The sequence below is a fragment of the Megalobrama amblycephala genome, linkage group LG1 (genome assembly GCF_018812025.1).
Source record: "Megalobrama amblycephala isolate DHTTF-2021 linkage group LG1, ASM1881202v1, whole genome shotgun sequence".
Taxonomy (NCBI): domain Eukaryota; kingdom Metazoa; phylum Chordata; class Actinopteri; order Cypriniformes; family Xenocyprididae; genus Megalobrama; species Megalobrama amblycephala.
The window spans coordinates 64,130,940-64,142,969 of NC_063044.1; the positions used below are offsets into that span (position 1 = coordinate 64,130,940).

Below are 12,030 nucleotides of genomic sequence, written 5' to 3' on the forward strand. Positions count from 1 at the left end.
TTCTCAATCTCTGTCTTTCAGGATAACCTCTTTGGCTGAGTCACAGTTGCAGATAAGACAGCAGATCAAGAAACTGGAGGAGCTTCAACAAAAGGTCTCGTACAAAGGAGATCCAATTATTCAGCACCGCCCTGCTCTGGAGGAGAAAATCGTTGACCTGTTCCGCAGCCTTATGAAGAGGTTTGAAATCACGCACTCACATGTTAGACTTTAAAACGAATGAAACAGGAACTGATCAATGATGGTGTGCTTGTCTGATTGCAGTGCATTTGTTGTCGAGAGGCAGCCTTGTATGCCCATGCACCCTGACCGACCCCTTGTCATCAAAACAGGAGTTCAGTTCACCACCAAAGTCAGGTGGGTAAACGCAGAGATGAGTCATAAAGGAAGGACGTCAAGACACAAATTGTGAATCTTTTCCCCCTCCTCTCTTTCAGGTTGCTTGTGAAATTCCCAGAGTTGAATTACCAGCTGAAAATCAAAGTTTGTATTGACAAGTACGTCCCACTTCCTGTCTCTGACATCAGAACGGAATTACTCCGAGTTGTATTTTGACAAGCCAATTTTAATTTATTCCTCCTATGTTCTGCAGGGAGTCAGGTGACGTGGCAGCCATTAGAGGGTGAGTTCTGAGGTTAAAAAAAAGATGCCATTTTGATCATTGTCACATGGTTATTTGTATTTATAGACCAATTTATATTGGCCATTATTCATGAATAATTCATGTATTATTATTAGCTTGTTTTAAGTAAACAGTTGTATAAAATAAATATTTTCTAGAACTTTCATTTCTATCAAGTTATACAACCCACATGGAAAAAACCTATATAAACATATAGGTTTCAATATAGGTTTTTAATATATGTGACATATATAAAATTGGCCATTTTCCTATATTATATGTACATATATGTACACATATATATACACACACACATATATATATATATATATATATATATATATATATATATATATATATATATATATATATATATATATATATATATATATATATATATATATATGTGTGTGTGTATATATATATATATATATATATATATATATATATATATATATATATATATATATATATATATATACGTACACATATGTACACATATATATACACATATATGTACACATATATGTACGCATATATATACACATATATATATATGTTACATATATTTTGTTATACATTTCCTTCTTTTCCACTATCTTCATACAAGAAAGAATTGACCTTGTAAATGTTTCTGGAAAACGTGTAGATATCATAGTTAATATATCATGGTAATATATTGCCATAGTTAAATTCCATAACATGCCAATTACATGTGATACCAATTTCACGTGTTCGCACATACATAAGTTCTTGCATAATTTTTTTCCGTTAATTCTTAGTTTTTGCCTTGATAATAGAAAATATGAGCTAGGCATCATGTATGACAGTCAAAAATGAGATATGAGCTACAAAATGACCAGATCCTGCCATTAGCTATATAGAAGACATATCTTGTATGTATAGGGCTTATATGTGGATAGAAGAAGCAATACAGGAGACCTATATTTCCTGTATATGCAAATATATGCACCTCAATTTTGCCTATATGTGGCATATATACGCATATATGCAGCATATATATTATCATATATGTGCATATATGTGCATATAGGTTTCATATATGCGCATATATCCACATATAGGTTCTTTCCATGTGGGAGTACAGTTACAGGGAAATGTGGCGAAATTAAGTATCTCTCTTGCTTGTACCTGTAAGTTGTTGCTTTACAGAGTCCTCTGTTTCTTTTCCACCAGTTCACGCAAGTTCAACATCCTTGGCACCAACACTAAGGTGATGAACATGGAGGAGTCCAACAATGGCAGCCTGTCAGCAGAGTTCAAACATCTGGTAAGCAATACACTAATCTTTTTTTATTTATTTTTTTATTTTTTGGGAGTCTAAAACCGAATGCTCTCTAGATTTGTGTATTCCTTCAACTGTGGACACTGTTGGCCCTCTGAACCAAAGTTAAACTCCCTTAAAACACACTTACATGTACTTATTAGTGTACTGAGAATGTCTAGCATTAAATATCTTTCATCTCAAGCTCTACGCTGTTATTTTATGCTTAGTAAATAAGTACAATAACTTTTGAAACAACTTTATTAGAGGCAAAATTGATTGTTGACTGTGAGACCATCAAGAAAAAAAAAACATTATCACACTCAATAAATGGTTTATTTCACTCTTCCTTTAGATAGTTGTAGTTAAAATTATCTTCTTTCATGTGAATCAACTCCTGGGACATACAGTGCCTCAACAAAATTCCTTAGTTTAAAATATAATAAATTGAATATGCCATACAAGCTTCAAGGAGACTCGATCAGCTTTTGACTATATGCTTGAAATGCATTATAGTCCTGACTTGTTCTTCTGTCTTTCAGACCCTACGAGAGCAGAGATGTGGCAATGGAGGCCGAACCAACAGTGATGTAAGGCTTTGTCTAATTAGCATTATTTCACAGTTTTTCATTTTATTTAGGGATTCTATTGAAGAAGTCGTTGTAAGCACCTAACCGTTGCCCTCTGAACTACAGGCGTCTCTGATAGTGACTGAAGAACTTCACCTGATCACATTCGAGACAGAGGTCTACCACCAAGGACTAAAGATCGACCTTGAGGTGAAAAACTACACATAAATACTCCTGGCAGCAGCGGCACTGGATTAATTCATCTAAAAATGACTCATTTTTATCAAGAATTTAGAATAAAATAAAATGTCAACCATGTCTGATCGTGACAGGATTCCTGTCACCAAGATGCTGTCTTGTTGAGCTGTGTATCAAATTATAGATGAGAAGATTATTAAACCCTCATTACCAATTAAGTCCATCACACTGCTACTGGTGATTGGTTCAGTGTATTGAAAGCCACTAAGGTCATTGTAATAGGCTGTCACCATGGTACCAGCAGTAGGAGGATATGAATATGTAACCAGGCAGCGTGTCCTTGGGTAATCTGTCACTTATTAAACCCATAACCACACACAGCACTGCATAGATGCCTATTATGAGCTGACAAGAGTACATGCAAAATCATTCCTTTTCTGAGGATGGACACAACAGGGTCACATAAAATACCAACACACACACAGCAGGTTAATTAAACAAGATAATTAAGCTGTTCAGCTCTGGTTGCTTAATAATTATTCAACCTCAGGTCTCTATTTGTGCTAATCAGATTTCCACCAGAGCATGCTGTTCAAAAATAGCAGGGTTTGCTATTCTAAATTATAAATAAATGTCTTTATCTCTGTCCAGACACACTCTCTCCCAGTGGTGGTCATCTCTAATATCTGTCAAATGCCAAATGCATGGGCGTCCATCCTGTGGTACAACATGCTGACCAACCATCCAAAGGTTTGAAATGGATCCACATACTTACTGTTAGCACAAGAGCTTATACAGTATATGTTACTAAGAATTGTCCTCTTTTTTTTTTTTTGGCAGAATGTGAACTTCTTCACCAAACCTCCAGTGGGAACATGGGATCAGGTGGCTGAAGTGCTCAGCTGGCAATTTTCATCCACAACCAAAAGAGGACTTACCATTGAGCAGCTCACCACACTTGCAGAGAAACTTTTGGGTATGTATGTGTGTTATTTAATATATAGTGGAGATTAAAATTATTTTTTATTTAAACCTGGAAAATAAACAATAAATAAATAAATAAGTTTGAGGATTTTAACAAAAAAAAAAAAAAAGAGAGAGAGAAACTTCATGACACAAAATATATAAACTTTTCTCTCAAATTGTTATGCTTATAATATAATTTGTAATTTGGAAAAAGCCCATTTTCAGTACTGATCAGTGGTTTCTGTATTATTGATCACATAGTTTTAAATTGGTGAAATTTGCGTCTGAACATACACTGCAGTTCAAAAGTTTGGGGTTGGCAAGATTTGTTAATGTTTTTGAAAGAAGTTTCTTATGCACAACAAGGCTGCATTTATTTGATCAAAAATACAGTAAAATAGTAATATTGTGAAATATTATTACAATTTAAAATAAATGTTTTCTATTTTAATATATTTTAAAATGTAATGTATTCCTGTGATGTCAAAGCTGTATTTTCAGCATCATTACTCCAGTCTTCAGTGTCACATGATCCTTCAGAAATCATTCTAATATGATGATTTAGAGACATTCAGAAACATTATTATCAATGTTGAAAACAGCTGTGCTGCTTCATATTTTTGTGTAAACATGCATTTTCATTCAAATTAACATACAAATATATAAAAATGTTTATATAAATATATAAAGTATATATATAAATATATATAGTATCCCACAATGGTTTTCCAGCATCCCTCCACCACCCCAACTCCTCACTCTGTGCTATTTCCTATCCCAACCAGAGATGGAGGGTGCACTCTGGGTTTAGGCCAGATTCCAAGCACAGACCCCTCCCCTCGGACAGCAAGCCAAATATGCATACTTTTTACTATATCCAGTTATTTTTAAGGGTGAATTTGGGAATTTGAAATAATCTTTCCAGTCATCATTTGCATCTAAATAAAAGTATGAATTTCTTTAAAAAAAAAAAAAAAAAAAAAAAATATATATATATATATATATATATATATATATATATATATATATATATATATAAATATAACATTATAACATTAAAGTTAACAATGTTTGTGCATCTCTGTTTAATTGTGCATTTCTTGATTTTGTGTAGGTCCGTGTGTAAACTACTCCGGTTGCCAAATCACATGGGCCAAGTTCTGCAAAGTATGTTTCTAAATCAACTTTTTGTTCCCTGTCCTGTATTAATGTTAGTGCAAATGAGAACAGTTGATCCAGTTTGTATCAGTTTCTGTAAAAATTGTTGTTCTGTTTGTGGTTTGCAGGAGAACATGGCAGGAAAAGGTTTCTCATTCTGGGTGTGGCTAGACAACATTATTGACTTAGTGAAGAAATACATTTTGGCTCTATGGAATGAAGGGTGAGAAGTCCTGCTGCACTCGTGTGCATCCATGCAGTATTTATAGTTCATTACATCAATCACTGCTTGGGTGGTTACATCAAGCTCTTGTGTGTGTCAGGTATATTATGGGCTTCATCAGTAAAGAAAGAGAGAGAGCAATCCTGAGCCCAAAGCCTCCTGGGACATTTCTGCTGCGCTTCAGTGAAAGCAGCAAAGAGGGAGGAATTACCTTCACCTGGGTTGAGAAGGACATCAATGGTAAATGCATTTCTATGTACATGATATTGTGTGTGTTGAAATAAAAATAAAGTTTTATAGTTTTATTTACACATTTTATTTTTGTGTCATGAATATGCGAAGCATTTGTGCTCCTGTATGTATGTATGTGCAGGTAAGACCCAGATCCAGTCAGTTGAACCGTACACTAAGCAGCAGCTCAACAGCATGTCTTTTGCTGAGATCATCATGGGCTACAAGATCATGGATGCCACCAACATCCTCGTCTCGCCGCTGGTCTACCTCTACCCCGATATCCCCAAAGAGGAGGCGTTTGGCAAGTACTGCCGCCCCGAGGCCCAGCCTGACACTGAATTCCCTGACCCTGGATGTGGTGAGTGTCCTTTGCAGGAATAGAATTCATTCCGGCTTAGAATAACATCTATCTGTTGCTTGGCAAAGTGTGTCTCATTTCATTCTCATCTATTTTGGAGACTATTTTTGTATTGGAAGTGCACTGAAAGGGTGTGGTTTACCAGAAACGTTCTCCTTCTGAGGAAATTGTCTAAGAATGCAAAAAAGGTTTTTCCTGCTAAATATTTTTGTCTTGTTTCCAGTCCAGATATCCCAAAAAAAAAAAATCCTAAATCAAGAAGCAATGGCTAGATTTTTTTCTTTCTTTCATTTTCCTTATCTAGTAAATGCTTCTTGATTTAAGAATTTTTAGATATTTGGACTGGAAACTGAAAAGCATTTTTTGCAGTGCAAAAGCATGATTTTAATCTTTGGTTAAGTTGATCCCAAATTTTTACGGTAGTGTACGATTTTTTTTTGTAAAGAAATTAATACTTTTATTCAGAAGGACATGTAAAATTGATCAAAATTGATCATCACAAATAAATCATATTCACTCTCCTTGTTTAATAACACAGCGATTGTTTTTCTTTCAGTAATTCAGCCCTACCTGAAGACCAAGTTCATCTGTGTCACCCCGTAAGTAGCTTTCCTTTCTTCCTCAGTATGTGTGTGAATGATTGACCTTGCTTTAGTCTCTGTTTTCTCTCTCTGTCCTCTTGTAAACTTTGAAATCTCTGGTGACTCTTCAGGCAGGAGCACATGCAAAGTACTCCTCTCAGTTTTCTTTACAACATGGATCAGGGATGTAGCCACTACTGAATCTTCCAAGGACCCTTCACACCATCCTTTAAACCACAATCATGCACAAGAAGACAGAAAGAGACAGAAACCATGCTTTAAAAAGCACACGATCAACACAACACCTAATTAAAGGAGGTTCAGGCTTACTTTTGTCATTTACATGTATTAAGCACACATAACTTGAGGTGAACTGTTGTGTAAACACTTTGTAGCCATGTGATTCATAACTTAGCTTTTAAATTTAATACATTTAAAAAAGAAAATCTAATTTATAAAATAAAAATGTAAAAATAAATTTCCACTGTTAACATGACGTAATTTGACGCTATTTAACGTAATATGCATTCCTGAACCATAGTTTGAACAATTCCTTGTTTTCAGTGCAGATTATTCCAAAAAATGTTTGTCTTTTGTTATCTTTCATATATTTATATTTATATTCATATTAGACTTTCCAAATATAACTTGCTCTGCCTCTGAAACAACACCAGATTTTTGAATGTCTTTTCATGTTGACTTAATCATGAGAATAATGGTTAATGAATGTGCTATATAAACTGTAATACATCAAACTGTACGTGACATATTAGGTAACATGCTTGGCTACAAGAAAAACATTTGGATGGAATAAAAGCTGCTTCAAACTCAGTCTTACTTGAATCACAAATGCTTTCTGTCTTTGTAGAGGGGTTGGATTTACTGGAGGTCATGTATGTACGCGTGTGTGTGTGTTAGGCAGGCTATAAACTGACCTCTCTCCATAGGTGTCCTTCTGTCTTCATGGACTTCCCGGACAGTGAGCTGCTTGGGAACGGCTTCCCTGGGTAGGCACTAGGGAGCTGCTCTATATGTGTGAATGAGACGTGAACGTTTGTGGTCAAACACACTCCTGTAGTTGTCTGCTAACGTAGATCATTCCTTTTAACATCTCTAGAGCTTGACCAAGGGTTTCTGTTTACTCACTTCATCCCTTTTTAACAAGAGCTCTGGATGTCACTGGAGCTTTTGTAAAAGATAAAAGGCTGGAACTGCTGTTGTTCATGTCTCTGAATCTCAGTTTTATGTAGGTGAACTAGTTCTTCTGTGGACAAGGGATAACTTTCAGTATGTCAAATATTTTCACACTTAAGGAAAAAAATGTTACCTTCTTTCTCCTGTTCATTGCTTTTCCCCATCTTCCAGTTTTCTCTTTTTTCCCCCCTTAGAGGAGAGTGTTGCGTTTTATGTGTTGTACACATGATTTGGTCCTTCAGTATGTTAAACAATGTGGAGTAAGTTTTTCTGATGAAAACTGACTCTTATTACGGCCCTGTTTAGGGTGAGGAAGCAGTGTCCTCAGAAAATATGATGTTGAAAACACTATTTCAACCCAAAATATTGGTAATAGTAACAGCGAGGCTGTTGATAGACGTTGAGAACTGTCTCCTAGGCATTGCCCAACATGGATGTGGCAAGATAAGTGGAGAGAGAAGACAAGAATGCTAAGCAACAACTACACAAATAACCTCACTAGATGTAGCACATCCACTCATAACTGCTGTCACTGTTTATACACACATCACACTGTTTTTTTTAATACCTGTGGCTCTGTTGCCACAAGACCATCTGGAGATATGCAGTTTTATCATATTATTCAACATTAATTATATAGTTTGTGATTTATGTTTCGCTTGGTTCCGAATACACTGCTACTTCTGAATGGCTGTCAGTGGAGAAAGACTTTTTGCTTTTTGCTGGACCATGCTAACCAAGCCTCAGCATCAGCAAGAGTATTTTCTGTCTGATGGGTTACAGCTGTTTTACCAAATTCACATTTTGAGAGACTCCAGGTTAAAGTACCAGACAAAATTTGAATAAATAAAGTGTAAAATTTAGAGACGTTCTTTCCTCTTGTGGTAATAAATGACCACATCACCCAGCGTTTGCTCGAGATGATGTAAGATAGTCAGGGTTTTTGGTGATCCATGAAGAAAAACAAGTTTTTGGCTTAAACTTTTATTGGCAATCTTATCAAAGTGCTCTTTTGTCTTGGACAGTGAGTTCTCCAGATTGATTCTGGTAATCTTACAGGCATGAGAGAGTGTTTTAGGATAAACATAAAGTCTAATATGGCTACAATGGTTTAGTGCTCTGCAAAACTACTCCCTAACGCTTTCTCATACTTGCACCATGAGCAGAACGTAGCTCTTTTTTTTATATAATGTGTGCCCAATGTTTTTTTTAAGAGTGAAGATATTGTTCTTGGGCAGCCTGCAACTCAAAGGCAGTTAAAGCCAAAACATTTGATGTGATATTTTACCTTCTACTGTTTTGAATTACACTGGTTAAACCAAAATTAAAGCAAAAAAGTTATTTTATTATCGCTTTTGTTTGATATCTTAACATCTAGATGGCAAATAAATACATACATCAAGTGTAGATAACATGAAATCAACAAAGCCTGGTTTAATTTACTATCAACCTGACATACTAATCAACTAAATGTCTTGATTCATCTGCAAATACTACAGTTTGACACATTTGTATCATCTAATTAGTTTGATTCATCGTTTTGACCATTTACCCACAAATATGAACAGTTTTTGGATCAGACTTCTGCACCTCTGCTAGTGTTTTTAGTACTGACTTCAGGTTCAGAGGTTTTGTGCTTGTTCTCTTGTCTCAACACAAGTAATAAATAGTGTAGAAATACAGATTTACCAAAACAGACTGCCCATATGAGCTGTTTGGAGTGTTAACAAATAGGCATGGGTGAACTTTGCCCTCTGGTAAATCATTCCCCAGGTCAAGACTTAATTCTTCAATGGGTAGCCAAGCAAAACACCATAGACGAGGTCAGATTTTAAGTAGGCAATGCTATACAGTATGTCAGTATTCAGTTAATTCGGCCAACTATAAAAAAAAAAACGAAAAAGCATAAAGCATGTTCCTCTATCAATGGCCATTCTAAAGTAGCCATGTATTCTCACAAATATTTTTCTTTTGTAAACGTATGAATGTCAAAAATGTACTGTTAGTACAGTAGCTTTATATAGAGTGTTCAATCACAGCATGTACGGCTCAGGTGATTGACAAGGAAATTAAACTGGACGAGCAACAACTACAACTCCAGATTCACATTACATCACTGCATGTCAACTATGTAATAATTATACATTTTCAGGGTTGAATCCACTGCCTCTAACATCTGACTAAGTTGCCTTAAAAAGTATAGTTCACCCCAAAATGAAAATTTCATCATTTGCTCACCCTTATGCGGTTCCAAACCCTTGGCAACACTGGAGCCCATTGGCTTCCATTGAATGGACAAAAAGACACTGAGACATTTCTTAAATTATTTTTCACAGTATTAAAAAAAGTTATTCAGGTTTGGAACGACATTTTATTTTTGGGTGAACTCCCTTTCAGTTACCCATTACGCAAGTGATGCTCATGTGTATGACTTTGAGTGTGGGTATGTGTGTGTTTTGGTAAGTCTTGTGTTTATGATACATGTGAAAATTGAAGTGAAGCTTAACTCATGATGTGGTGAATGAACTTGCAGGTCTTTCTAAATCATGTCGTCTATATGTGATGGTAGAAGTAATGATTGCTTGTGTGTCACGTCTAATGCGCGCTGTCTTTCTTTTGCAGGACTAACTCCGGCAACACAAGTGATTTGTTCCCAATGTCCCCTCGTACACTCGACTCTCTCATGCACAATGAAGCCGCGGAGGCCAATCCGGGACCTCTCGGTGAGTCGCATTTCAACAGCTTTCTCAATATGTGCTGCATTGATGCTGTGTCGTAATTACCATAATTTTGAGATGACAACACGTGATGTTCTACTTGGAGCTGTTCGTGTCCTCGGACTGGGAATTATGCCTTTTAAAGGCAACACTATTAACACCTAAATGAATCAGCAGTGGTCACATGGTACAAGTAGGATCCTTCAGAAAATTCCCAGCTTACGAGTCTACAAGGATGTGAACGCTTTTTACAAGTTAAAATTTTGTAATTACGACATGGCTTGAATGCATACAGTATGAAGAAGTCTTCATTTTTTTCAGACACTTTAGGATCTCATAACACCTTTGTTTAACAGTGTTTCCGTTCCCCCCCCCAGAATCCCTCACTCTGGACATGGAGTTGAGCTCCGATCATCCCTCACCCATGAGAGAAGGGTTTGCAGCCACAACAGTCTCAGATATGGACACCTGCCGAAATGCTTAGTTTTCCAACATGTTCGTTTTTTTAGTTATTTACATAGGGAAAAGTAATTGTCATGTACATAATGTGCTTAGGTGCTAGAGCCTTTTCTCTCTCCGAGCCAATTCTTTTCTTTTCAGTTTTAGCTTTTTAGTTGTCTTTTCATCCTCATATCAACATTGATAATACTGAATTGAACTTATTCTTTTTTTAAATGGTTAAGATGCAAGCTTTTTTCACTTTTATTTCAAAAGCATGAGGTATTCAAGACCATTAGCACAGGAGTTTTTAGCTTAATTGATCTTTGTCAGAGAAGTGTGAATATAAAGGTTATTATAAAGTTTTTTTTTTTTAATGTTTAATTGCAGACATTTGGCCATGACTGTATAGTATCATCTTTTTTTTTTTTTAGGAATAGGAAGAGCCTTTCACTTGTTTTGCAGTGAGCGTCCACTGGTGTTTGCAAACATGAAACATTTAAGCTGTTAGCATAGCATTCTTCAGTCTTTATGTTGATCTTTTGAAATGAGTGTGAAGGGGAGTAACTTTACAGTAGTATTGATAAGCAGTACTTGCCCAAACTCGGCGTGCTCTTGTACCGTGAGTTAACATTTATGTTCAAATGAGAAGGTGTAAAGCAAGTTTGTGCATGCAGGTCTATAATGTCCCCTTTAGCTTCTGTTTTATATGAATATACTGTATTTTAATGTTGCTGAAAACTATTTTACTCTTTTATTGGATGTCTTCGGAAAGTGAATGGAAGAAGATAAATATAAATTACGCAGATGAGCAAATGTGATATTTCCACCATATTACAGTGTCCTTTATATGTTTATTGCGCTTAGATAGCAAGCAGATCTTGCACAGAGCCAGCAGGACTATTGTAACAATATGTAGAGAGACACATTCATACATGCACATATATACAGATATTTATAATTTTGTTTAATTCACTGATCTGTTGTGTCATCATGTAAGGTAGTGCTTCAAACAGAAATATGATGGAAAAGTATGTTTCTTCATTGTGTAACTAATTTTTAAATGTCTGTCAGTCTGATATGGCTTCCCACTCTGTGTATCTGTCCTTCCACTCTGACTTGATAGTGTGTATACTATTATATATACGCTGCACTATGTATATTCTCTTTATTGTACAATGAATTCTTGATGAAAGAAACGGTTATCAGCTCTTTGTGTCTTTGATGCGGTTCTTCAGTTATCTGTGATAGACACTACTGCCCAAAAGTTTTTTTAAAGAAATTAAAGGTGCCCTAGATTCAAAAATTGAATTTACCTCGGCATAGTTGAATAACAAGAGTTCAGTACATGGAAATGACATACAGTGAGTCTCAAACCCCATTGTTTCCTCCTTCTTATGTAAATCTCATTTGTTTAAAAGACCTCCGAAAAACAGGCGAATCTCAACATAACACCAACTGTTACGTAACAGTCGGGATCATTAATA

The 12,030-nt window shown here is 35.7% G+C and overlaps 1 protein-coding gene across 5 annotated transcripts in view; it reads left to right on the top strand.

Annotated features, from left to right (window-relative positions):
• Window positions 1–11,742, top strand: part of stat3 (signal transducer and activator of transcription 3 (acute-phase response factor)) — a 34,689-nt gene extending 22,947 nt beyond the window's left edge. For 3 of the 5 annotated variants that reach the window (XM_048209304.1, XM_048209295.1, XM_048209311.1), the window contains exons 8-24: window positions 22–180; window positions 265–357; window positions 438–497; window positions 593–622; window positions 1,820–1,913; window positions 2,450–2,497; window positions 2,603–2,686; window positions 3,326–3,424; window positions 3,515–3,650; window positions 4,755–4,807; window positions 4,927–5,021; window positions 5,122–5,261; window positions 5,395–5,613; window positions 6,170–6,212; window positions 7,142–7,201; window positions 10,011–10,111; window positions 10,483–11,742. In XM_048209304.1, the coding sequence (XP_048065261.1) occupies window positions 22–180; window positions 265–357; window positions 438–497; window positions 593–622; window positions 1,820–1,913; window positions 2,450–2,497; window positions 2,603–2,686; window positions 3,326–3,424; window positions 3,515–3,650; window positions 4,755–4,807; window positions 4,927–5,021; window positions 5,122–5,261; window positions 5,395–5,613; window positions 6,170–6,212; window positions 7,142–7,201; window positions 10,011–10,111; window positions 10,483–10,589 (1,621 nt within the window). In that variant the 3' untranslated portion in view covers window positions 10,590–11,742. Of the gene's footprint in view, window positions 1–21; window positions 181–264; window positions 358–437; window positions 498–592; window positions 623–1,819; window positions 1,914–2,449; window positions 2,498–2,602; window positions 2,687–3,325; window positions 3,425–3,514; window positions 3,651–4,754; window positions 4,808–4,926; window positions 5,022–5,121; window positions 5,262–5,394; window positions 5,614–6,169; window positions 6,213–6,325; window positions 7,026–7,141; window positions 7,202–10,010; window positions 10,112–10,482 lie in introns of those variants that run through there. The other 2 variants (XM_048209320.1, XM_048209330.1) reach the window with 2 other exon arrangements.
• The last annotated feature ends 288 nt before the right edge of the window (window positions 11,743–12,030 follow it).